At 48.5% G+C, this 27,475-nt stretch overlaps 1 protein-coding gene across 3 annotated transcripts; it reads left to right on the forward strand.

Moving 5' to 3' along the window:
- The first annotated feature begins 4,612 nt into the window (after window positions 1–4,612).
- Window positions 4,613–25,836, forward strand: CCM2L (CCM2 like scaffold protein). 3 transcript variants are annotated; one of them, XM_055544723.1, is made up of 10 exons: window positions 4,613–4,683; window positions 7,068–7,235; window positions 9,447–9,530; window positions 9,623–9,806; window positions 10,640–11,100; window positions 13,577–13,712; window positions 15,835–15,898; window positions 18,284–18,413; window positions 18,911–19,049; window positions 23,868–25,836. In XM_055544723.1, exons 1-10 carry the CDS (start codon window positions 4,654–4,656, stop codon window positions 24,176–24,178), a joined length of 1,707 nt encoding a protein of 568 aa, XP_055400698.1. In that variant the 5' UTR covers window positions 4,613–4,653; the 3' UTR covers window positions 24,179–25,836. The 3 variants fall into 3 exon arrangements, with proteins under 3 accessions (XP_055400698.1, XP_055400699.1, XP_055400700.1); XM_055544724.1 differs by having other exon boundaries at window positions 9,626–9,806; XM_055544725.1 differs by lacking the exons at window positions 15,835–15,898; window positions 23,868–25,836 and having other exon boundaries at window positions 18,911–19,013.
- The last annotated feature ends 1,639 nt before the right edge of the window (window positions 25,837–27,475 follow it).

Consider the following 27,475-nt stretch of genomic DNA (forward strand, 5'->3'; position numbering starts at 1 on the left):
AGCAGCGAGACAGGAAGCCCCTGGGTCCTGGACACATGGATCTGCCATACCTTACCTAGACTGCTTATGTGATGGAAGGGATCAACTTCTATCATCTTTAAGCCACTGTTTGGGGGTCTTCATGACAGCAGAAATATATCTTGGCTAATACATCTGACCCCTGGACTTCTAAGGGGAGTCTTTTGAAGAATCTCTGGGAAAGGTTTCCTTCTCAACAGAAAGAAGGCCTCCTCAATCATTGATAGCATCAAAACCAGAATAATGATGAAGAGTGTGATGTCTGTATTGCTACCCTGTCTCCAGCTGTGCTAGTTTGCTAGGATTCCCGTAACAAAACACGATAGACTGGGCAATTTAACAGAAACTTATTTTTTCACAGTTCTGGAGACTAGAAGTCCAACATCAAGCTGTCAGCAGGACTGATTTCTTCTGAAGCTCTCCCCTTGGCTTGCAGATGGCAGCATTCTCACCGCGTCCTCAGGGGCCTTTCCTCTGTGTATATGCGCCCCTGGTATCTGTGTCTTCAAATTTCCTCTTCTTATAAGGACACCAGTCAGATTAGATTAGAACCCACACTGTGGCCTCATTTCAACTTAATCACCTCTTTAAAAGCCTTATCTCCCCAAACAGCCACCCTTGGGGTACCGGGTGTTACGGCTTCAACATACAAATGTGGGAGGGACAGAATTCAGCCTGTAACACCAACAAAGCAGAAGATGTAAGAAACTTGATGCCATTCTTTTTTTTTTCTTTTTTCGCATGAGGAAATCTTTTAATTATATAAAGTAATACAAACACTAAACCGGAGAAGGGATTTAAAAAACCCATTTAGAAATAATGTGTACTGCCTTTTCAAAGTGAGTTCCGAGGCTGTGTACGTTCCTGGTAGAGTTTCTCTCTCAATGGTTTGGTGTTAATGGTATTTTACTTTTTCCTCTCTTAAGCCTGATCTTTTCTTTTAAAAAAAAAATTGTTTTTTTAAATTTTGTATTGGGGTATAGCTGATTAACAAACAATGTTGTGATAGTTTCAGGTGAAGAGTGAAGGGACTCAGCCATAGTATATTTATACCCAGATCAGATCAGATCAGTCACTCACTTGTGTCTCACTCTTTGCGACCCCATGAATTGCAGCACGCCAGGCCTCCCTGTCCATCACCAACTCCCGGAGTTCACTCAGACTCACGTCCATCGAGTCGGTGATGCCATCCAGCCATCTCATCCTCTGTCTTCCCCTTCTCCTCCTGCCCCCAATCCCTCCCAGCATCAGAGTCTTTTCCAATGAGTCAACTCTTCGCATGAGGTGGCCAAAGTACTGGAGTTTCAGCTTTAGCATCATTCCTTCCAAAGAAATCCCAGGGCTGATCTCCTTCAGAATGGACTGGTTGGATCTCCTTGCAGTCCAAGGGACTCTCAAGAGTCTTCTCCAACACCACAGTTCAACTCCCCTAAACTCCCCTCCCACTTGATATCATTCTTGAGCTGCTCAATTAACCAGCCCTGAAATCACTTATCATTGGGCTTTGTCTTGGGAGATGATAAATGTTCTTTATGTATAAGCCACCTTTGATCGGATAGTCTATTCTTAGCAGCTCAAAGCATCACGTCTCAGGCACTGACTGTTTGTTCACACCATTCCTTCCGCCTGGAGTGACCTTCCTGTACACACGCCCTTCAAATCCTGCTTCCCTTCAAACCCCGGTTCGTTTGCCACAGGCTTGGTGAATGGCTCTCGATTCTGCTTTCCCCAAACAAGCTGCTTGCCTCGAGTCAGAGTTCTTTGCCTGTCTTTCTTTCTCACTAGATCAAGGGTCAGCATATTCACTGGCTGCCACATCCTCCACCCACCCACTCACCATCCCTTGGCAATCCCCTTTCCACTGGGAGGTTTGGTTTTTATAATCAGCACTCCAGGGCAGCCCCTGCCAATCAATTGGAGGTGCCTCAAAAGAGGTGAATTCTATTTGCCAAGACTGTCAAGTCTTCAGGGCACAGACTTTGTTTTACTGCCTCTTCTTTGATTCACAAGCAGCTTTATTATTAAGTGTTACCATTGTATGCTTCTGATCCCATTTAATTCCTGCAGCAGCCTCCTGAGGCAAGTATCATTATTCTGCTTTTGATGCATGAGATTCTAGGGCTCCAAGAGAGAAACTATCTGTTCAAGGTCATACACATTTGAACCTAGGTCCACCTGTCTTTGGGCTTCCCTGGTGGCTCAGATGGTAAAGAATCTACCTGCCAATGTAGGAGACCGTCTAGAAGATAGGGGTTCCATCCCTGGGTTGGGAAGACCCCCTGGAGAAGGGAATGGCTACCCATTCCAGTATTATTGCCTGGAGAATTCCATGGACAGAAGAGCCTGGTGGGCTACAGTCCATGGGGTCACAAAGAGTTAGATACAACTGAGCAACTAACACTTAACACTTTCCACTGACTTGTACTAAGCACCTGACATGTTCATGGTCCTGGGCAGGGACTGCAGAGAATACAGAGATGGTTTGTTGTTTTGAGTGGCATTCAGAACACTGGTCATGTTCGAGCTCCATAGAAGTTCCCGGATGTTTGGAGTTAATCCAGGAATAAGAGACGTCCCTGTTTTACACAGAGGGAATGTGAGGCTCAGAGAGAAGAAAAGGCTTGCAAAAGCCATCATGGAGGTGCCAGAGCAAGAGACGACGTCTCATTCCCAGCTGCCATCTGAGGGTGGGAATTTGGGACCAGCTCAGGGGTTAACTGGGAGGGTGGTGTCCAGGGTGGTCAGGGATTGGCTAGTACATCCTGGCCTCTTCCTGTTAGCCCGCAGGCAGAGGCTTTCACTTCCTGCCGTAGGGACATGACGGGCAGGATGTCAGGGAGCAGGGAGGGTGGCTGTGTGAGCTATCACTGAGCAGTCTGGACCATTTCCCCACCTCCAAAAGAGGGAGGAAGAGACAGAGGGAAGGCTGGTGTCTGAGAGTCTTCTGCAGCTCTCACACCCAGAGGCAGTAGGCAGCTATGAACTTTGCTCCCACGGGCACTGGCCTGGCATACTGGGGTATTTAAAAAAAACTTCCCAAACAATCCTATGCTTGAGCCCCTGCACTTCACAGTTTGCAACTGCCTTCTTATCCACGGCCTGATATCTCTCCTGTCATACCTCTGACTGCAGGACAGAGTTTGGGGGCTTATTGTTTCCAGTGGAAAGATGAAGAAGCTGAGACCCAGAGAGGTTACAATAAGCAGCCTGCTTGCATTATGTAGCAAATCAGTTCCAGGGCTTAGTTCTCTAGAACCGAGTGGTCGGGGCAAGGTGAGGAGGGATCACTCAGAACCTTTCCCATTGCTCTGGGTGGGCCACGCAGAGGGCATAGGCCCGAGAGGTAAGTAACCAGGCTTCAGATCAGAGCCAGACCAGGCAGAAACTCCAGGCCCTCGTCTCATTTACTATGTGCCCTCCTTGGGTTCACCTCTGCACTTGAGTCTGTTTTAAAAATCTGGGTAGCACATATAGGGCTTCCTTGGTGGCTCAGATGGTAAAGAATCCGCCTGAAATGTTGGAGACCTGGGTTCAATCCCTGGGTTGAAAAGATCTCCTGGAGAAGAGAATGGTGACCCACTCCAGTATTCTTGCCTGGAAAATTATATGGACAGAGAAACCTGGCAGCTACAGTCTATGGGGTCACAAAGAGTTGGACACGACTGAGCGACTAATATACACACAAACACAACACATATAATAATGGCACACCAATATTGCGAAGAATAAGTGAGATGAAATAAAGGGCTCAGTCCAGAACCACAAAGTGAGCCCTGCTTCCCTAGTATTATTCTCTCAAGAGACAGTAAAACAGCCCAGAACACGCAGATACACAGATAGGTGAAGAGTTAATGTTTATTCAGTACTTCACATGTTCCAGGAGTTTTTCTAAGTGAGTTTAATTCTTACAAGTTCACTCTGAGGGCCAGGCTGATATTGTACCCATTTTACAAATGGGGAAATGGAGGCACAAGAGGTTACAGACCCAAGGTCATAACCCTAGTAAGTGGCAAAGCCAGGATTCAAACTCAAGCGGCCTATCTCTGAAGCCCATGCATACTGCCTCCCTTAATATTGGTAATGATTAATTCTTAAAATCATAACTTGCTTTCACACAATATTCCATAGTTTATGAAGCATTTGCCCACCCACTCTTTCATTTTTTTTCTCACCACAGTAGCCTAGAGAGGAAGGCAATGTTTACCCCTAATTTATAAAAGGGAGGGGGAAACAGGCTGTGAAAAGGGGAACTCACCTGCCTTGCCAAGGTCACACAGCAAGGTCGGTGGCAGAAGTGGGGGTGAATCTGGGATTTTCTGCCTCTAAATTCAGAGGACACTTCCCAGCCTTAGTCAGTTCCCAAGCCCCCTCAGTAGCAAGCATGCGGGCTGGAGATCTTGGGGTTTTCTCCCTGGTCTGTTGCTCTGACTGGGCTTCCACTGTTCAGCTGGAGGGTTCCAAGGCTGCATCCTTCATCCACCCCTCACTCTGCCGCTCACTATCAGATGGGAGGGGCAGGAACTCCAGGGCTGGTGGAGTTTCCGACCAGGCAGGAAAAAGAACAAAGAAACTGCGTGGGGGGAGAAGGTGGAGGGGTGGCTAGGAGGGTGGCAGGAGCAGAGGGGACGCTTCACCATGGAATATGAAGTCAAGAAAGGGAAAAAGGTAGGTAGGGGTTTGGAAAGGGTTCGGGGTAGAGAAGTGTACCCGGAGTTGGAGAAATGAGAAGCCTGGGGGTGGGGTGATGGGCAGTGAGTGTTCAGGAGCACCTTTCTTCTTATTTGGAAAGACCTTCCTCTCCACCCTCGGGCAGCCAGACATTTGGGCTCAAACACTCTAACCAGTCTCCCTGCTCTTAGTGGCCTCTGCCATGCCAGGAAAGAACAGACGGACAGGTACCTTCCAGGAAAATCCAGCCAGCCAGATTAGTCTGGGAGACACTCCCAACCTGCTTCCCTGGTGTTCTTGGGGGTTCCCCTCTGCAGTTTTTCAGACCGAAGGACAGACAGGAAAACAGACACCAAGCAAACCCATTCCCCTGCTCCTTGCCTCATCAGGGAGAAGGACCTCAGGTAGGGCAAGTCTGTGCTACAAGGCTGCCTATCTGGGCTTGGGACACCTATCTCCTCCTCCTGCCAGGTTCTAGCTGAGCCTGGCCTCTCCCCATCTTTATACAAGGACCAGTTCTGCTCCAAAGGCCTCAGCCTGAGGGTCACTCCCCAACCCCCTAGATCTTTACTTCTTCCTGACTCTCAGAAATTTTCTAGTCTGGTTCTCTGGGCATCTCACCTGTTTGTCTTTGGGGTCCAGGAAGCCTCTGGGCTTCCAACTCCCAACCCCATCCCCACCAAACCCTCTTCCCCCAGGAAACCAAGATCCAACTGTTTGAAAAGGCTCGCATATGAATTATGAGAGCTCCGAAGGGAGCCAAGACATAGGGCTTGTTGCTTCTTGGTTCCTTCCTTCTACAGATATTTATTCAGTACCTATTATGTGCCAGGCACCATGCCTGGTGCTGGTAATGATGCACTGTGAGCAAAGTCAGACAAGGTCCCTGCTCCCTCCCTGGAACTCACAGTCTAGTGAGGGAGACAGCGATTAATTTTTTTAAAGCAATTAATGTAAAATTGTATAAAAGGCTCCATATGCAGTGCTGGGAGAATGTTAAACCTTAGACTGGTCAGCCTGAGCTGATAGGTGGAAGGAAAGGGGGTAGGAAAGAATGTTTCAGGCAGGGAAACTGAGTGCAAAGCCCCTCCATGGGAGGAAGGAATATAGCAAGTAGGAAGAACTGAAAGATGGCCCTAGAACCAGAGGACAGAAGTGAGGGGCAGTGAGATAAAGTTGGAGAACTGGGCAAGGCTGGACCATTCAGGGCCACAGGCAAAACAATTACTTTCTCGGTCCACTCAGGCATACACACATACTCCCATACATGGGATAAAGTGCTGGCTCCATAGCCAACATTCAAGCCCTCTATGACTTGTTCAGCTCATCATTCGGCTACAGCGAAATGGCTATAATATATCTTCTCCAGGCTTGTGCTCATCCAGCCCTTGCAGCCCCCAGGGTTTTGCACATGCTGTGCCCTCTTCTTGGAATGCTTGTTCCCAGATTGCTTGATCTCATTCCTCAGAGCTTCCTTGTACTTAATCCAGGCTCCATGATACTGATTGTAAAACTTAACTGGGCATCAGAATCACCTGGGGTGCTTGTTAAGACACAGATCATGGGGGTCTCATCCCAGTTTCTGATCCAATAGTTCTGGGATGGAGCACAAGAATGTACATTTCTCTTAAATTCCCTGGTGATGCTGCTACTGCTGGTGGAGGAGACCCAGGAACCACACACTGAGCACTACTGCTCTAGATCAGTGCTCACACTTTCCTGAGAGTTTAAATTCTGTTGGGCTGAGTTGAGGCCCTAGAATTTGCTCCTTCAATCTAGATCCAGGCCATTTTTATGCAGGTGCCCACTGGATTATACTACAGTATCATTAGTTAGAAATCAATCATTTCTAATATTAAGGAAAGCATAGAAAATAGCTTAATAAATATCTATGCACCTACCATTCAGCCAGATTGGATGTTAATATTTTTCTGTACTTGCCCCAGCCTAGGTAGGTTCCTACTGTCACCTGGGTGTTTATTTTTTTTAACTTTTTACTTTGTATTGGGGTTAGCCAATTAACAATGTTGTGATAGTTTCAGGCAAACAGCGAAGGGACTCAGCCATACACAGACATGTATCCATTCTCCCCCAAACTCCCTCACCTGGGTATTTAGAATGAAGGTTTGGAGCCAAACTGCCCAGGGTGAACTATTGGTTCTACAGCCACTAGCTGGTAACCTTACTAGCTCTCTCTGAGGCTCAGTTTCTCCATCTGTAAAATGGAAATCACAGAGGTAACCTGCCCCTCCCTTCAGTGTTTTTGTCAGAATGCAATTAGATAATATAAGTACAAGGCTGCGTATAAGTGCTGGTGCTGGAGAAGACCAAGTCAGTGGCTATTATTATTGCTTTTACCCCCATGCCCTTGCCTCCCCCAGGGCTTTGTGTCCCCCATCCGGAGGCTGGTGTTCCCCAAGGCTGCGCGCCGGGCAGCCTGTCGGAGCAGTGTGAGCCGCCGCCCCCTGCACTCAATGCCCCTCTATCCCCCCGACTACCTCATCGACCCTCAGATTCTGCTCTGTGACTATCTGGAGAAAGAGGTCAAGGTATGCGTGGGATGATGGGGGAGGGGTGGGAAGGATCTGGGGACAACAAATTAGGGGGAAAGTTTCCCTCGACCCTCTTAGGGTCCCTGGCTGGGTCTGAAATTTAAACTGAACAAAGATTAACCGGAGAAAAGCACACACATTTTATTAAATTTTCACATGTACGTGAGAACGTTCAGGAAGAGAATGGAAGACCCTGAGAAGTGACTAGAGCAGGAAACTTTAATACATTTTGGACAAAGAAACAATAAATCTGTGAAGAACTGACAAGGCAGAGAGGTTCGGAGTAGGGGTAGTACATGGTAAAGGAGGAACAAGATTTGTTTATACAGACTTCTCGGCCCTCAGTTCCCTGTCTCTGGTGATAAGGAGGTCTCCCTTCCTGCTGGTACTCTGAAAAGAGGGTACCTTTCACCAGGGAGATTTATTTCCTGCTTTCAGGGAAGAAGGATGATGCAGGGGAATTCTGAATGACCTTCCTGCTGCTGTCGTTTCCTCTGACTCCTTCAGCTTAAAATAGTCAATGTGCTGAGGTGCCATATTTTAGGGTGGCGTGTTCTGGACCCCATCAGGAAAGACTTTACCTCTCCTGCACACCAACCTATGACCAGCCTTATCTTACACAGGGGAGGCTCAGGGGAAAGAGGCCTGGAGTCAACCCAGCCTTGCACGTGCACTCTGCTGGGAACCCTCAGCAAGTGACCTCCATCTGCTCAGCCTCAGTGTTCCCATCTCAACACGGGGCTCAAAGTCTATACCCCAAGGGCAAAGCAGATGGGAAGGTGCCCTGTGCACTGAAAAGCCAGTCCATCTTGTGAGATTTTACTGCAGTGACATTACTGCTACTTGGATGGTGTCCAGATTAAAGGAAGCCAGTTCTGCAAGTCACAGGGACTTGGGCCAACTCAAGGGCTCTACTTCTATTTCATGCACACCATGAAGGAGCAGTGGAGAATCCTCATTACCCATACCCAACAAAGATCGATATGGGGGTAGGAGTGTCAGATTTAGCAAAAACAGGCACCCAGTCAAATTTAAATTTTGGTAGGGGGAGGGATAAATTAGGAGTTTGGGATTAACACACACTATTATATACAAAATAGATAAACAACAAGGACCTATTGTATAACACAGGGAAACATAGTTGATATTTTGTAATAATCTATGATGGAAAAGAATATGAAAAAGAATATATATATATATATTATATATGTATACAGCCGAATCACTTGGCTGTAAACCTGAAGCATTGTAAATCAATTATACTTCAATAAAGTTTTTATTAAAAATTTGAATTTCAGGTAGGCAATGAGTATTTTTTAGTGTTAATATATACCCAGTGTTACATGAGACTAAAATTACTTTAAAAACAAACTAAAAAATTAGCTGTTTACATGAAAACCAAATTTAATTGGCATCTTGTATTTTATCTGGCAACCCTATAAAGGGAAAAGCTAACAAATCCACTTAAAAAACTGGGGACTGAAACTTTATAGAGAATAAAAAGAAGAGAAATGGTATGATTGGTAGAATTCACCTGTAAGAATAAGACTAAAAATAATGAAAAAAGTTAATTCTTACACTTAATGACATTTAAGTGTGATAACATTAAGCTATAAGTAAGAATGAATGATTTATTTACTTATTTTTCTGACAAAATTATATACTAACTTGATACAATATTCTTTCCTTCCCACTTAATTTCTGCAACAAGATCATAAAGAAGGCCAGTGGCCTGTTGACATGGGTGCTTGGGATGAACAGGAGCCACTCAGGCCAAGTGGGAAATTGCAAGTGGCCTGTTCTTTCAAGCTATTACAGTGACCTTTGCTTCTGCCATAGTTAAATAACTGTATGCTCATAAAATAAGCTTATATTAGCAAAAATAAGCGAGCAGTGAGAGTGTGGGTTCTAGTGTGTGGAGTCCAGCTCCACCCTTTCTATTATAGATAATACTGGGCAGGTTATTTATTTTGACTGTGCCTTAGTTTTGTCATCCTCAAAGTAAGGATGAATGAGTGCATAAAACTCGCAGGACTATGGCTCCTAGGATCGCTTTAATAACAGTTATAACCAAGCCATTATTATTAATTCAGATATTTCTATCTCAGTCTACCCTTACGGTGTCAGTGAGGTCAGGGTCCTCCGCGGCTTCAAGGTGACCTTTGCCCTTCTCCCACCACCTCCCACACCCACCCCATTTCTATACAGTTCCTGGGACACCTCACCTGGGTCACCTCCTCACTGAACCCCTCCAGCCGGGACGAGCTCCTGCAGCTGCTGGACACGGCCAGGGTGAGGCGCCGGGAGAGGGGAGGACAGGGTCTGGTCCCCTACGTTTCCCACCCGTGGCCACCGGGACTCAGGAGATCCGACCCACCCCGCAGCAGCTGAAGGAGCTGCCGCTGAAGACCACGGCGGAGCAAGACAGCATCCTGAGCCTGTCGGCCCGCTGCCTGCTGCTCACCTGGCGCGACAACGAGGAGCTTATCTTGCGTATCCCCACGCACGAGATTGCCGCCGCCTCCTACCTGCAGGACGACGCTCTGCACCTGCTGGTGCTGAAGACCGGTACGGTGGGCGGGGCCTGGCGGGGCAGGGTGGGGAGGGGAAGGGGTAGAGAACGGGCCCGACACCTAGGAATGGGCGTGGCCTGGGGCAGGGGCGGGGCCTGAGGCTGGAGGATGGGGTGATGGAAAGGCCTGACCAAACTACCCCGAGACTAGGGATAGGGCACGGCTGTTTGCAAGAAGAGGGAGCCCAGTGTTGAGGCTTAAAGGAGGGAGGCCTGGCCCACCATCTCGGAAATGATGGAGAAGCCAGAATCCTGAGGCCCGAAGGCGTGATTAATGGGTAGCAAAACTCTGAGGCTGGGGGGTGGGGGTACCTGGGGCAAGAGGTGGAGTCTCACTTAGGGGCGGAGCCGTACACTGGGGGGGCGGAGCTCGCGGCTGAGATACCAGGTGGGAGGTGTGAGACCCTGCCAAACTAGGGGCGGGGCCTGAGGCCAGGGGCGGGGCTGAAGGGAAGCTTGGATCCAAGGACAGGTTCCCGAAACCAAGAACAGGGTCAGATTAACAGTAAAGAGAGAGGCGATAGCCTGACCACTACTCAGACCAGACGGCAGTGTCCGAGGCGAGGGTCGTCTGGATGGGGTGGGATGGTTGGGAACGGCCAGATGCAGGGGTGGAGCCTGAGGGGTGGGGTCCAAAAGCAGGGACCTGGAATGGGGCGGGGGCGGGCCTCCTGACTTTGAAGCCAGGGGTGCGTCCCGAGCACAGGGGCCGGGGGACTCACTCCCAAATCCCCATCCCGCAGCGGCGGGTCAGGACCCTCAGCTGGCCTCGGGAGAGGGGGCGCTTAGCCTGGATCTCCTGCTCTGACTGCCACCCGACCTCTCCTAGGTCTGGGCGTGGACCCGGTGCCAGCCGGCGTAGACGCCAGCCCCGGCGGGGCGGGGCGCGACCCGGGCCCGCCGGGCGTGGCGCCCGAGAAGCGGCGGGTGGGCACCACCGAGCGGCGCCACACCATCTGCAGCCTGGACTGGCGGATGGCGTGGGGCGGCGGCGCAGGCGCCGAGGCCCGGGCCGGGGGCGGCGGCGGCGGCAGCCTGGAGCGCCAGCGCGCCGGGGCGCGGGCGTCGGGCAGCTGGGAGCGGCGGCAGACGTTCAGCGGCAGCTGGGAGAGGCGGCACGCCGGCGGCGGCGGCGGCACAGGAAAGCCAGGCGGCAGCTGGGAGCGGAGGCAGGCGGGTGGCGGCGGTGGCAGCTGGGAGCGGCGTCACCCGGGCCCCAACCCGCTCGACCCGCAGGACCCCAGCCCCGACGCTTACTGCAACTTGGTCATTCTGGCTGTGGCCAACAGGGTGAGCCCGAGGGCACCCTGAGTCCCTGCACCCTGCCTCCAGGGCACGTCTTCACCCCCGCCCCCATCCCTCCGCACCGCCCCCTCCCGCTCCCCATCCCTCTGTCCCCGCCCCCCCGCCCCCACCCCCGCAACCCTCCGCCCCCACTCCCCCGTCCCCCCGCCCCTTTTCATCTCTCTCTTTTGGCCCTACTCCCCAGGATTTCAGGTACTGTGTGCCCGTAACGGCAAAAGGCTTCTACCCTCCAGCTCCGGGACACCTCAGGGACACCTTCCCCTTACTTGTCCCGGAGGGATGAAAGCTCAAAATGGCCCAGACTTGATCTAATCTCTCCTCCAGCCCTCCTCTTTCCCCAAAGTCGTCAGTCTCCGCACTACCACAGTAAGAATCATGAGGACAGTAATTTCCAGCACGAATTGAGTGCCCGACCTGTGCCAGACAGGAAACCAGTATTAATCATTTTGTTCTCACGTTAACCCCTAGAGGCAAATATTACCATCACTCCTATTCTACAGAGAAGGAAACAGACACAGAGGCTAAGCAACTTGTGCAAGGTCACACAGGAAGCAGGCGGTGATTTCAACACTGGGACCCAAAAGTTCAGAGCCTGTGTTCTTGGTAACAATGGTCATCACCCAAAGCAAAAGATTTCCCGCCATTCTTGCCCCACCCTCTATCCTCCACATTCACCCTTGCTTTTATTTATTTGACCATGTTCATTGAGTACCAGCTTCTGCTAGGCATTGGTCTAGGTGCCATGGATACAGAAATGAACAAGACATAATTAGTGTCCTCCCTTAGCGAGCTCACTGTCTAGCAGACACCTTCAAACCCTGAGACTTGTAAGCTTTTTCTCTGACCCAGGGTCTTGAACTCCCCCTATGTATAAATCCCATGTGGTGAACAAAATAGACAGGGTGCCTCTTTAGAAAGAAAGGTGGATAGTAACCAGTAAACTCAGGCTATGGAGCTGACTCGAAACACTTTCTCATTTATCCCTGGCACCTAAAAAAGTGCCTGGCATATGTATGCGTTCATGCTAAGTCACTTCAGTCATGTCCGACTCTTTGCAACCCCATGGACTATAGCCCACCAGGCTCCTCTGTCCACGGGATTCTCCAGGCAAGAATACTGGAGTGAGTTGCCATTTCCTAGCTGCTCAATAAATATATTGAGTAGATGGATTCGTTCATAATATATTAGGATATGTTGTGATAGGGACCAAGAAAAAAACAGGCAACTTGAAATGATAAGGAGTAAGGAGATCCATTTTTCAGAGGGAAAGTGAGTTTGTGCCTTTTAAACTGAAATGTGGAAGAGAGAAGGAAGCAGCAGGGCAAAGAGCCAAGAAAGTCCATTCCAGGCATAGGTACCAGTGTGCCCTGTTTATTCCACTAGGCTGGGAGGGCTTTAGGCCTTACCTAATTCACCTCTGAGACTCCAGAACCCAGCACAGTGCCTGCCACACAGTGGAAATAAGTAATAATTTGTAGAATGAGTAAATAAATAAGGCTTTTTTTCCGGGAGTATCTGAGCCTCTGGCCTCCAATCTGAGGCATCATGGTCCCAAGAAGGGTACAGGAGTTAGAGTCAAAAAACCTGGGTGCCAATATTAACCAAAGCCATGAGCCTGCTGTGTGAGTCACTTATCCACTGTCATAAAATAAGGATCCCCTCTCCTCTGTCCACTTATAGGGTTATTATAAGGATCAATCCTGGTTTAATGATAATTTCACTCCCTCATCCCAAAATACCTATCCTGAGGTTACATTTTAATTTACACCCTGGGCTGACTTTTTTAGAAGCACAAAATGAGAAATGACTTCATGAAGATGGACTCTTCATTAGTTGTCTTTCTATATCTCTTACTTAAAGAGGTAAACCAAAGAGGCAAATTCCTCTTCAGATTCGCCATCTCAAAACAGTCTTACCCAAGAACCTAAATGCCTTCCTTCTATCAGGGACTGAAGTTTATATATTCATCCTGCTTCCATTTTTGCCCTGGGTGCCAGGAAGCTCACATCTAAATATGGCACAATAACTATGTTGAGCCTAACATTTTCATACGTGTAATTCTTTCTCCTCTTACTAGGTATTAGGATACCAGGGTTCTAGCCCTGGCTAATCACTTTAGTCTCTGGGTTTCAGCTTCCTACGTGTAAACTTAATTTAATTTAGCATAAGCTTCAGGAAGGCCCATAATTCTCCCATAAACTGGGGGTACCTGTGTGTACTTTTCAGAGCACGAGAGTTACAGTTTTCACAGGATTCTAGAAAGACCAGTAAGTGGCTATTTCTATAGAAGCCACCCAGAGCACAGCTAGATAATTTTGATGGAAAATGACCTTAGAGTGGCTCTAAAGTCGCCCATAGTTGAGTGTGTGCCCCTGTGAGCCCGCTCACACTGCGTTTTCAGGAAGCAGGGGCATCCTGATCACAGAAGAGGGACTGAGCTCTGTCCTCCTCTCTGGACAAGGATGCTGCTGAGGAGTCCTGCGCCCTCATCTGTCAGGTCTTCCAGATCATCTACGGGGACCAAAGCATTGAGTGTGTGGACCGGGCCGGTTACCACTACACATCCACGCCTGAACGGCCGTGGCTCTGTAGCCGCAGTGAGTATTCCAATTCCTGGCCAACCTTCCTGTGAATCATCCTGAAAGGCCAGAGGAGGTGGGGGTCAGGGGCAGGGTAGGGGGTTATATGTCCCAAGACTGGGGCCAACAAAAGCCTTTAGGGGTCCTGACTTCTACAGCAATTACAGTGTACCCCCAATATATAGCTAAAATAAAATGTCCAATTTCATAATGACCTCAAGCCTAGCTTTATAATAAGCCCTTTAGAGGTGAACTCTCTCTCCCTTTTGTATTTTGGCATCCCAGGGGCATTGTCTGTTTACTGAGCCATCTAGCCCTACTAGGACTCTAGGTCAAAACCAAGATTTCAAGACTGGTCCTTGAATGCTGTCAAGGGCTGGAATGCAAATGAAATCAACAGAGATTTGCTGAGCACCAGCTATGTGCCAAGCACAGACCCAACGTGCCACATGTTTTATAATCCTCATAACAACCTCATCTGTCCTGTTTACCACTGTGTCCCCTGTTCCTAGTGGATGATCAGGGCCAGACATTCAAGGTGTATTTTCTGAATGGATGAAAGAACTGAGGCCTTATAAATCCAGTTTTAATGGATGAGGCTATTAAGGCTCAGAGCAGTCAATAAATGTCTCAAGGTCACACAGCTGGCAAATGACAGAGTCAGGATTCAAACCCAAGTGCACCTGATTCTAAAGCTTCCATATGCAACAGCTTCACTCTCCATGCTTCCCTCAAGGCCCCAAAGTGAACTTCCTCAGCCACAGCCCCCTCAGGGTGGTCCCTGTTTGCATAGCTCCAGCAACAGGGAGTGGGCTCTTTCCTCCTGGAGGCACTCCCATCTGTGGGAACTGTGGTTGTTGAGAATCTGGGAAAGTTCATTGACTCTCCCAGGGATGATGGAGAAATAAATAAGATAATTCAACGAATATTTCTTGAACACCTGAGTGTTAGATCCTGCTAATCCCCAGGATGCACTGGTGACTAAAATCAGACATGGTCCTCCCTCGGAGGCTTGCATTGCTGAAATCAGCTGACAGTAATTAAATTGTTACACAGGGACTTCCCTGGTGATTCAATGGCTAGGACTTTATGCTCCCAATCCAGGGGTTCCGGTTCAATCCTTGGCCAGAGAACTAGATCCCACATGTTGCAACTGAAATTTCGCATGCTTTAACTAAAGATCCCGTGTGCCACAAGGAAGACCCGATGTACTCAAATAAATAAATAAAAATATTTCTTTTGGCCATACTGGTCTTTACTGCTGCTTGTGGGCCTCCTGTAGTTGCAGCAAGCGGGGGCTACTCTCTAGTTGTGGTGCACACACTTCTCATTGTGATGGCGTCTCTTGTTGCAGAGCACAGGCTTCAAGGTGCATGGTCTTAGTGGCCCTGCAGCATGTGGAATCTTGCTGGACCAGGGATCGAACCAATGTCCCTTGTATCGGCAGGTGGATTTCCAACCACTGGACTACCAGGGAAATCCTGTTTTTGTTTTTTTTTAAGAAAAAGAACCTACTTTAAAAGAAATAGTTACACAAATAAAATGCAACCACACACTCTAGTATGAAAATGTATAATGAGAAACCAGCCTGACCTGGAAAGTCAGGGGAGTATCCTGAGGAAGTGCCACCAAGTGAGCCAAGGGGGAGGCCAGTACCTGGATTCACTGGGGTGACAGGGTCAGGTACAGAGCAAATTCTCTGTACCCGGTGCTCCTTTCTCCTCATGATTTTGACCTCCTTCCCTCCAAAGGTCTTTTTTTTTTTTCTCTCTCTCAAACATATATGGCTTACAAACCCTACAGCAACTGTTCCCTGGCTTGCTCTCCCCAAGGTCCCCATGAGTAGGCAGGAAGATGGTGTTGTCCCAACCTTGGGGAAGGTGAGGGCCAGGAGGAACAGGTGGGTTGCCCAAGGTTGTCTCTGTGTTGGTGGTGGGGGCAGGAATCCTGGTCACAATCTTCCAGTGGCTGCCCGTTTCACTCAGTGTGTAAGCTAACTCCTGTACGATTGCTTACAAGGCCATCCTTGCTCCAGCCGCCAGCTTTACTCCAGGGTGGGGCTGAGCTTGGGGCCTCGGGGAGCCGGGGATATTGGTCCCTGCTTTGCCACCACTCACTGCTCTCTCTCTGCTGCCCCCAGGTGAGAGCTGCCGCACTGACGGGACCTATGCCTACGACGCTGACTTCAGCTGCTGCAGCTCCTTGTGGGTACTGCCCTGGCCAGGGACCCCACTCTGGTCCCTTCTGTCCCTGCACAAACAGGACTGCTCCTCTGGGCACTCTTGAGACCCTGTGGGCAAGAGAGGATGGGGGAAAGTGACTCCACTTTGATTTGTGCTGAGATACTGGGCTCTGAGCCTGAGGCTCCAGTGAGCTGATAGAATCCGAACCCCTGAGAGAGAGATAAGGCAGCCAGAGGCCAGAACTAGGTCCACAGGACCCTGCTGCTCTTCCCCAGTCATCCAGACACTCAGTGGCCTGCAGAGGCCAAAATCACAACCAATACCAAAAAATCATTTTGGCTTCATGGAATAGAAAACTCTGAAAAGAGCCGCTTAAACAAGAGTTTCCTCCCCCTCCCCCTCTCTCTTACATAAAGCAGACCAGGAGTTCATGGCCTTGTGGTCATCAAGGACCCAGACATATCTTTCCAGCCTCCCTAACACTTGCTTTCATCCCCCAAATCACCTCATGGGCCAAAATAGTAGTAATAGCTCCAACCATCACAGCAGGTCTTTAATTCTTTGCTAAAATTTCCACCTGATGGCTTCTGCTTACATCTTGTCAGCCAGAACATGGTCTCATAGGCACAGCTAGCCATAAGCAGGACTGGAAAACAGGGTTTTTTACAAAGTCTCAGTGGAGAACATTGTCCAGGGTTCCATTTTGGGTGACCAACTACCCCAGTTTGCTCAGGATTTAGGTGTTCCCCAGGACATGGAATTTTCAGTACTAAAACTAGGAAAGTCCCAGAAAAAGTGAGACACGTTGGTCACCGTAATTCTGTTGCTAAGGCCTTTGACTGGATGAGGGTAAGTCTCTGCCGGTAAGTCCCTCCTCAACTTTTTAGCAGCAATATATTTGCCTAATACTGTGTACCCTTAGGCCGGTCCTTAAACAATCTGCTGTATGCTAGAGAGACAACAATTGTGACAATGAGTAACTTTTGAACTTGCTATGTGCCAAGGGCTATTTTATAATGCACTTCATTTTAAAAATCAACATAGCAACATTACAGTAACTACTGTTTATTTATTGCTTAGTCCATAACTCGAACACCTATATTTCTCACAATGACACCAATTTTTATCATCCCATTTTATAGCTAGAGAAATTGAAAAATAGAGAAGTTAAGTAATTTGACACAAGGTCAAGAAGGTAGTAAGTTGTTGGCCTGGGGTTTGAACCCAAGTAGGCTTAGAGTCCACACTAAACTTACACTGCTTCTATAGAGCTAATCATTGACGATGGTTCTGGAACAACGTAGAGACCGGGAGGCAGAGCCCAAGGCTGACTTTTATTTAAGCAATATTTATTGAGTACCTACTCTGTACCTACCCATGACACAGAGGCTTTTCTGATGCCCCCACCAAATGTCCTCTCTAACCACTCTGTCCCTCACACTCTCTGTCGCAGCCACAGTGGCCTTCTGGCTGCTCCTCAGACTCACCGTGCAGATCCTGCCTCAGCATCCCTGTGTGCTGTGCTGTGTGCTAGGGATACAGGGGGAGCATGGCAAGAATGAGACCTGTGCTCGGCACAGAGGAGGTACTCAGCAAACAGAGAAAACCAAGGTCCCTGGTCATGCATGCTTTGCAAGTGTGGCAAAGGACAGTGAAATCATTATTTAGTAGCAATAAGCATCAACAGTAAGAAACACTACTGGGAAGCTCAGAGAGTGGCTGCAAAAACCCTGCCTCATTTGGGGAGTCAGGAGGGCCTCTCCAAGGTGACGACGCTTGAACTGAGATCTGATGGATAAAAAGGGGAAGAGCACTCCAGGTAGAGGGAACAGTAAGTGCAAGGAGGCTGAGGCAGGATATGCTTGGTGAGGCTGAGGAGCAGCCAGGAGGCCACTGAGGCTGTGACAGAGGATGTGAGCGACAGAGTGGCTAGAAGGGACATTTGGCGGGGGGATTGGAAACGCCTCCATGTCATGGGTAGACTTATAGACTTTGTGATCATATTGGACAGAGGGTCTAACCCGGTCGGGAGGGATCAGGGAGAACTCTCCCGAGGAGGTGACTTTTAAAATGCAATGATGAGGAAGAGTTAGCTGAGCACACAACAGGGAAAGAGAGGCATTCCAGGCCGAGGTAATAGCATGGCCAAAGGCCCAGAGGTGAGGAGGCACTTGGAGTATTAGAGGAAAAGCAAGAAGACAGGTGGCCTGAGCCTAAGCAGCAAGGGTGAGGCAAGGCTTGAGAGGTGGTGCAGGGCCAGATCACAGGAGACCTCGAGGGCCAAAATGGGGTCCAGGAGGAGGGCTCAGTCCCAGGGCATGGATGGCTGTTCCCCCCCACCTTCAGCCTACCGCATGGAGAGGAGCTGGAGAGGGGGAGTGAGGCCCCTTCCCTCTGTTCCTGCAGCAACAGCTCCCAGGACACATTTGAAGCCTGTTACAGCGGAACGTCCACACCCTCTTTCCATGGCTCCCACTGCAGCAGCAGCGACCACAGCGGCCTGGGCCTCGAGCAGTTACAGGATTACATGGTCACGGTGAGCTGGGGCAGGCAGGGTGGCCAGGTATTTCAGGAATCATGAACAATCCTGGGCATTACTGAAGTGTAAGACCTCAGAGGTCAGGGCAGGGCATGACATTCGGAGAGTAAACGGAGTCAGCCATGAAAGACCTTAATGAATGTCAGCTAGCAGTGAGTGTTGGCTTTATACCGGGCACTGTTCTGAGCACTTATAATCTATCATCTCCTTTCATCTTTCAACAACCCAAGAGGGAAGTGCCATCATTATTCTCACTTTGCGGATGAGGAAAGCAAGGGTTAAGGAGGTTATCATCTGCTCATGATCACAGAGCTGGTCAGTAAAGGGGCCAGGATTTTAAATTAGGCAGCTTGAGTCCACATCCCACTCTTAGATGCAGCCCAAGGGGTCTGGATGTCCCCCAGGAGGTCAGCTTTTCAGAGGAGGGCTGGGCTGGATACATCCAGCTCTGGGTCTTTTAGGCAGGGGAGTAATTTCAAATGGTGCACCCACAGTTGCGGACTAAGCTGGGGCCCCCAGAGATCCAGCAGTTTGCGCTGCTGCTTCGGGAGTACCGGCTGGGGCTGCCCATCCAGGACTACTGCGCAGGCCTGCTGAAGCTCTACGGAGACCGGCGCAAGTTCCTCCTGCTTGGTGAGCCCCCTGCCCAGGCTGAGAGTATTCACTCTTTACCCTTTGACCAACCCCACGTCCAAGGAGCCGTGGCTGCGCGGGCACAGGAGGGCCTAGAGGAGCTATCCCACGTTGAAGGTCAGGAAGGGCGGCAGTGAGGAGATACCCCTTATCCAAGGTAAGGAGCAGCGGCTCCGCTTTGCTGGAGCAGCCGTGAAGAGATACCCCATGCCCAAGGTAAAAGAAACCCAAGTAAGACGGTAGGTGTTGCGAGAGGGCATCAGAGGGCAGACACACTGAAACCATACTCACAGAAAACTAGTCAATCTAATCACACTAGGACCACAGCCTTGTCCGACTCAATGAAACTAAGCCATGCCCGTGGGGCAACCCAAGATGGGCAGGTCATGGTGGAGAGATCTGACAGAATGTGGTCCACTGGAGAAGGGAATGGCAAACCACTTCAGTATTCTTGCCTTGAGAACCCCATGAACAGTATGAAAAGGCAAAATGATACGATACTGAAAGAGGAACTCCCCAGGTCAGTAGGTGCCCAATATGCTACTGGAGATCAGTGGAGAAATAACTCCAGAAAGAATGAAGGGATGGAGCCAAAGCAAAAACAATACCCAGCTGTGGATGTGACTGGTGATAGAAGCAAGGTCCGATGCTGTAAAGAGCAATATTGCATAGGAACCTGGAATGTCAGGTCCATGAATCAAGGCAAATTGGAAGTGGTCAAACAAGAGATGGCAAGAGTGAATGTCGACATTCTAGGAATCAGCGAACTGAAATGGACTGGAATGGGTGAATTTAACTCAGATGACCATTATATCTACTACTGCGGGCAGGAATCCCTCAGAAGAAATGGAGTAGCCATCATGGTCAACAAAAGAGTACAAAATGCAGTACTTGGATGCAATCTCAAAAACGACAGAATGATCTCTGTTCGTTTCCAAGGCAAACCATTCAATATCACAGTAATCTAAGTCTATGCCCCAACCAGTAATGCTGAAGAAGCTGAAGTTGAATGGTTCTATGAAGACCTACAAGACCTTTTAGAACTAACACCCAAAAAAGATGTCCTTCTCATTATAGGGGACTGGAATGCAAAAGTAGGAAGTCAAGAAACACCTGAAGTAACAGGCAAATTTGGCCTTGGAATACAGAATGAAGCAGGGCAAAGACTAATAGAGTTTTGCCAAGAAAATGCACTGGTCATAACAAACACTGTCTTCCAACAACACAAGAGAAGACTCTACATTTGGACATCACCAGATGGTCAACACTGAAATCAGATTGATTATATTCTTTGCAGTCAAAGATGGAGAAGCTCTATACAGTCAGCAAAAACAAGACCGGGAGCTGACTGTGGCTCAGATCATGAACTCCTTATTGCCAAATTCAGACTTAAATTGAAGAAAGTAGGGAAAACCACTAGACCATTCAGGTATGACCTCAATCAAATCCCTTATGATTATACAGTGGAAGTGAGAAATAGATTTAAGGGCCTAGATCTGATAGAGTGCCTGATGAACTATGGACAGAGGTTCATGACATTGTACAGGAGACAGGGATCAAGACCATCCCCATGGAAAAGAAATGCAAAAAAGCAAAATGGCTGTCTGGGGAGGCCTTACAAATAGCTGTGAAAAGAAGAGAAGCGAAAAGCAAAGGAGAAAAGGAAAGATATAAGCATTTGAATGCAGAGTTCCAAAGAATAGCAAGAAGAGACAAGAAAGCCTTCCTCAGCGATCAATGCAAAGAAATTGAGGAAAACAACAGAATGGGAAAGACTAGAGATCTCTTCAAGAAAATTAGAGATACCAAGGGAACATTTCACGCAAAGATAGGCTCGATAAAGGACAGAAATGGTATGGACCTAACAGAAGCAGAAGATATTAAGAAGAGATGGCAAGAATACACAGAAGAACTGTACAAAAAAGATTTTCACGACCTGGATAATCACGATGGTGTGATCACTGACCTAGAGCCAGACATCCTGGAATGTGAAGTCAAGTGGGCCTTAGAAAGCATCACTATGAACAAAGCTAATGGAGGTGATGGAATCCAGTTGAGCTATTTCAAATCCTGAAAGATGCTGTGAAAGTGCTGCACTCAATATGCCAGAAAATTTGGAAAACTCAGCAGTGGCCACAGGACTGGAAAAGGTCAGTTTTCATTCCAATCCCAAAGAAAGGCAATGCCAAAGAATGCTCAAACTACCACACGATTGCACTCATCTCACACGCTAGTAAAGTAATGCTCAAAATTCTCCAAGCCAGGCTTCAGCAATACGTGAACTGTGAACTTCCAGATGTTCAAGTTTTAGGAAAGGCAGAGGAACCAGAGATCAAATTGCCAACATCCGCTGGATCATGGAAAAAGCAAGAGAGTTCCAGAAAAACATCTATTTCTGTTTTATTGACTATGCCAAAGCCTTTGACTGTGTGGATCACAATAAACTGTGGGAAATTCTTCAAGAGATGGGAATACCAGACCACCTGATCTGCCTCTTGAGAAACCTATATGCAGGTCAGGAAGCAACAGTTAGAACTGGACATGGAACAACAGACTGGTTCCAAATAGGAAAAGGAGTACGTCAAGGCTGTATATTGTCACCCTGCTTATTTAACTTATATGCAGAGTACATCATGAGAAATGCTGGGCTGGAAGAAGCACAAGCTGGAATCAAGATTGCCGGGAGAAACATCAATAACCTCAGATATGCAGATGACACCACCTTTATGGCAGAAAGTGAAGAGGAACTCAAAAGCCTCTTGATGAAAGTGAAAGAGGAGAGTGAAAAAATTGGCTTAAAGCTCAACATTCAGAAAATGAAGATCATGGCATCCGGTCCCATCACTTCATGGGAAATAGATGGGGAAACAGTGGAAACAGTGTCAGACTTTATTTTTCTGGGCTCCAAAATCACTGCAGATGGTGACTGCAGCCATGAAATTAAAAGGCGCTTACTCCTTGGAAAGAAAGTTATGACCAACTTAGATAGCATATTGAAAAGCAGAGACATTACTTTGCCAAGAAAGGTTCGTCTAGTCAAGGCTATGATTTTTCCTGTGGTCATGTATGGATGTGAGAGTTGGACTGTGAAGAAGGCTGAACGCCGAAGAATTGATGCTTTTGAACTGTGGTGTTGGAGAAGACTCTGGAGAGTCCCTTGGACTGCAAGGAGATCCAACCAGTCCATTCTGAAGGAGATCAGCCCTGGGATTTCTTTGGAAGGAATGATGCTAAAGCTGAAACTCCAGTACTTTGGCCACCTCATGCGAAGAGTTGACTCATTGGAAAAGACTCTGATGCTGGGAGGGATTGGGGGCAGGAGGAGAAGGGGACGACAGAGGATGAGATGGCTGGATGGCATCACTGACTCGATGGACGTGAGTCTGAGTGATCTCCGGGAGTTGGTGATGGACAGGGAGGCCTGGCGTGCTGCGATTCATGGGGTCGCAAAGAGTCAGACACGACTGAGCGACTGAACTGAACTGAACTGAAAGCCACATCATGAGAACCACGAGACAAACAAGGAAACCAAAGTGCGGAGAGGGGAAGGGACTTGTCTGCAGTCACAGAGCCAGAAAAGAGAGCACAGGTGTTACCATTTCACCTTCACAGCAAAGCTGCAAGAGGGCATGACACTTCCCATTTTACCCCACGAGGCATCCGAAATTCAGAGAGGCTAAGGAACTGTTCCAAGGTCATGGAGCTAGTGAACAGGGCTAATGATAACAGTAAGAGGAATGATCATCCTTTTTTTCTTTAAGTTTTTATTCAACTTGTTATAATATTGCTTCTCTTCTATGTTTTGGTTTTGTTGGCCCTGAGGCATATGGGATATTAGCTCCTAGACCAGGAATTGAATCTGCACTCCTTTGATTGGAAGGCCAAGCCTTAACCACTGGACTGCCAGGGAAGTCCCAGGAATGATCATTTTAATAAGCTAACATGTACTTGGCTGTTAGCATGTGCCAAAGGATCATCTGGTTGAAGGCGCTCGGTACTGAAAGTTGAAACTATGACTTGCCTCCATTTTGCAGATGAGAAAACTGAGGCTTAGAGAAACAAAGTACATAAGTCATAAAGCTAGTAAGTAGTGACAGAAGTAAAACAGAAGTCAAATGGGCTGCCCAGTGTGTGCTAAGAACCTTATTTAATCTTTACAGCCTGGGAGAATAGGTGCAATTACCTCAGCTTTACAGGTGAGGACAGTAAGGCTCAGAATACTTATTGAGTCCATCTGAGAAGGCAATGGCAACCCACTCCAGTATTCTTGCCTAGAAAATGGACGGAGGAAATGAAAATGCTCCTCCTGCCATGGACGGAGGAGTCTGGTAGGCTGCAGTCCATGGGGTCGCTAAGAGTCAGACACGACTGAGCGACTTCACTTTCACTTTCATGCATTGGAGGAGGAAATGGCAACCCACTCCAGTGTTCTTGCCTGGAGAATCCCAGGGATGGCGGGGCCTGGTGGGCTGCCGTCTATGCGGTCGCACAGAGTTGGACACGACTGAAACGACTTAGCAGCAGCAGCACTGAGTCCATGGGGTCGCAAAGAGTGGGACACAACTGAGCGACTAAGCACAGCACATAACGAATAAATAGGAATATAACCATCGAAATAATAATGATAACAAGAATAAGCTAACATGCAGTGAGCATTTAAATGTGTACGGGGCACTGTACCATTATTCTCCAGCTCAGAGAGTTGTGCAAGCCACACAGCCAGCGACTGGCAGGGCCGGGGATCTGAACTCCGCCCTCCAGCGAAGGTGGGAGGGGAAGGGCTGACCCCGAGGAATCACCCTGGCCCTCGACCCGCAGGGATGAGGCCCTTCATTCCGGACCAGGACATCGGCTACTTCGAAGGCTTCCTGGAGGGCGTGGGCATCCGCGAGGGCGGCATTCTCACCGACAGCTTCGGCCGCATCAAGCGCAGCATGAGCTCCACGTCGGCGTCAGCGGTGCGCAGCTATGACGGCGCCCAGAGGCCGGAGGCGCAGGCCTTCCACCGGCTGCTGACAGACATAACGCACGACATCGAGGCGCTGGCCCCCGACGATGACGAAAGCACGGATGAAGAGGCCCGGGACTCCCCGGGCGGGGGCGACGCGGCCGAGGACAACTACCTGTAGCCTGTGCTGCCATCCATGCAGAGGGCGGGCAAGCGGGTGGCTCCGCACTCCCGCCTCTGAGTCTCATGCGCCCTTGTCTGTGCGTGTGTGTGATCCATCCCCAGGATCTCCTCCCCAGACCCCAACCCGGGGCTCCGCGCTCCGGGGGCGGGGGTCTGTCCCTATCGGTCCCCTGCCCCGGGTCCCTGCAGTTACGAGAATGTCCTGCAGGGGCGGGACCCTAAGCGGGGCTCAGTAGCTCCCTCTGCCGGTCGGGGAGGGCGGCGAACTTCTCTGTCTCCATAGCCCGAAGGTTAGGCCTCTGGACGTACTCTCGAGACTCCGCAACTTTCTGGAGGCCAAGCGAGTGATGGGGAGTGTGCTCCATCTGCTGGCCGGTTGAGAAAAGAATTCCCCGAGCCTGAAGACCTCTTTTCCTATTTTACAGTTTGAGAAACTGAGGTTCCAGAGAAGAAACTGGAGGGAGTCTCCTGATTCCCCTTAGATATTACCTCACGCTGGCCATACTAAATCGTGCAAAGGGTCTTTCTGAAGCTCTAAGAGGCAGGGTCTCCCCTTTGCAGATGGACTTAGATCTTTAGTGTGGGATAGAGGTTTCTTTCTACCAAGAGTCGACCCAGAGGTGCATGATCTGGGTCCCAGCCCCCACCCTAAGGCTATGAACAAGTTGCTTGTTCAGATCTTGCAATTGGAGCAGGACAGGCTGGGCTCCCTGTCTGATAGGTTTCCTAGCCTCTCTGCCTCTCCCATTTTTTCTTCTGACCCCACCCACCTCACAAGGGGGTCATAGGGATTACTGAAGGTCAAGACCTTAGTGCTAGGTCTAACACATGGTAAGTGATCAATAAATGCTGTTCCCTTCCACATCGAACACTTTCTGACTCAGTTTACCTGTCTTTAGCTGTGTGCAACGGGACACAAACTGAGGTGAGGGTGAGATGTAGGAAGACCCTCAGGGAACTCACAGTTTGGGAGGAGAAAATAGGACTTGCCCCTCACAGCTCTATTACAGCCCGACTCCATCCATGCTCAAAGTTCAAATGAAAAGATTCTGCAGACCAGCCATCGCATCTCAGGTAGTCAAAGAAATCCAAAGACAGAATTGGAGGGGGAGAAAAGTCAGCATAAAGACAGGACTTGCACAGCCTCAGGAAAGGCTCAGAGGCTGAAAGAAGCCCTCAGAAGAGGCAAGAGAATTGCCTAGAAGAGCTAAAATTTATCTGTAGAACTTTACGTGGCCAGACACAAGATACTTACCATGAGGTAGGTACTATTATCGCCATTGTTAAAGTAACATCATTATTATTACTAGGGCTTGGATTCAGCAAGTTCCCTGATTCATACTCAGTTCATGGCAAATGACTATCCCGTCATAACTGACCCACAAAAGGCCCTTCTGATCACCGACTCTATGGACATGAGTTTGAGCAAGCTCCGGGAGTTGGTGATGGACAGGGAAGCCTGGCGTGCTGCAGTCCATGGGATCGCAAACAGTCGGACACAACTGACTGAACTGAACTGATGTCTTACTTCGTTTTATATTCCCCAGACTTCATCCACACATCCCCACAATCCTTCTCCTCCCCACCATGGGTACCCATCTCTATGTGTTGATATATGTCCCCGGACATAAAATGTATAATGTCTTGTGTGTGTGTTTACATTATATAAATGGTATTATGTAACAAACTCATTCTGTTGTTTCCTTCCTGTGTAAAAACTTAACTTATTACATCCAACCACTGCAAAATATTCCAAGCTGAGTATCCACTGATGGACACTCAGGTTGCTTCTAATTTCCTCTTACCATAAACCACACTGTGATGAAAATCTTTGTGCATGACCCTTGTGGGGCTGTGTGAAAATTTCTTTGGGCTCTAGACCCAAGAGTAGATCATAAGGTATATATGTTTTCATTTTCGCTAAAATTCGCTAGAATGGCTACACCAGTAGTGTGTGAAGGATACTGTCTCCCCATGTTATCAGCGACTTTTCCATCATCTGACTTTCTAACCTTTTGCCTATTTGGGTGTAAGGTGGCATCAGGTTGCTTTAAGTTGCGTTTCTCTATTGACCCTGAGATTCAGAACCTCCTCCTTTAGTTGTCAGGCATTTAGGCTTCCCCTTCAGTATTGTCTGCTCATATCTTTTTCCCATTATCATTTGGGTTCCCTGTCTTTTTCTTGTTGATTTGCAGGAGTAGTTTATACCTTTTAGATTTTAATCCCTTGTTGGATATTGTTATAAACATCTTCTCCTAGCCCCTTGCCCATCTATTAAGTTTATTTATGGCAGTGGTTCCCAAACCTTAGCATGCATCAGAATCTCCTGGAAGGCTCTGTAAAACACAGATTGCTGATCCCCACCCCAGAGTTTCTGACTCAATAGAACAGAGATGGGGCCCAAGTACTTGTGTGTGTTTGTGTGTTTTTAGCATTTACTTATTTAATATTTTTTTTTTTATCTTTATTGGATTTTTTTACAATATTGTTTCTGATTTACATTTTGGGTTTTTGGCCACGAGGCCTGTGGGATCTTAGCTCTCAACCAGGGATTGAGCTCACACCCTGTGCCCTGGAAGGCAAAGTCTTAACCACTGGATCACCAGGAATGCCCTAAGAACTTGTGGCTTTTAAAAATATTTATTTATTTTTGGCTGCACTGGGTCTTTGCTGGTGGGCATGGGCTTACTCTAGTGGCGGCAAATGGGGGCTCCTCTTCGTTGCTGTGCACAGACTTCTCATTGCAGTGCCCTCTGTTGTTGTGGAACACAGGCTCCAGGCCTCGCGGGCTTCAGTAGTTGCAATACACAGGCTCGGAGTTGTGGCTCATGGGCTCCAGAGCTGGGGCTCGGTACTCAAGGTGCAAGGGCTTAGTTGTTCTGTGGAATGTGGAATCTTCTCAGACCAGGAATCAAACCCATGTCTCCTGCATTGACAGGCGGATTCTTATCCACTGTACCACCAGGGAAGTTCAAGAACTTCTGTTTTTAACAAGTACTTGGATGATGGTGATGATTCAAGGACCACACTGCAAACCACTGGTATGTGGTATCTTCCTCTGAACAAATTTTTAATGTCGGTATTTTCAAATTTATTTGTCTTCATTTTATGGATGAGGGAACTGGAGCTCAAAGTGGTGAAGTGAATGACCCCCAAGATCCACAGCGAGCTGGGATCTGGACCCATATCTGGCTCACCCCAGAGCCCAGGCTCCTACTGGCTCTGCTATCCTGTCTACCTATTTTTGGGATACATTGATCAGAGGCTGAAGTATTTAGACCTGAGGCCATGAGGT

This window comes from Bubalus kerabau, chromosome 13 (assembly GCF_029407905.1).
Source record: "Bubalus kerabau isolate K-KA32 ecotype Philippines breed swamp buffalo chromosome 13, PCC_UOA_SB_1v2, whole genome shotgun sequence".
Classification (NCBI taxonomy): Eukaryota; Metazoa; Chordata; class Mammalia; order Artiodactyla; family Bovidae; genus Bubalus; species Bubalus kerabau.

What these genes read in the sequence shown, in the direction of transcription:
- CCM2L (XM_055544723.1), top strand. Translation starts at nt 4,654, where the DNA reads ATGGAATATGAAGTCAAGAAAGGGAAAAAG. An exon ending in ATCTGGAGAAAGAGGTCAAG is followed by an intron (nt 7,236 to 9,446) that starts GTATGCGTGGGA and finishes ATTTCTATACAG; the next exon opens with TTCCTGGGACACCTCACCTG. An exon ending in TTCAGCTGCTGCAGCTCCTT is followed by an intron (nt 15,899 to 18,283) that starts GTGGGTACTGCC and finishes CTGTTCCTGCAG; the next exon opens with CAACAGCTCCCAGGACACAT.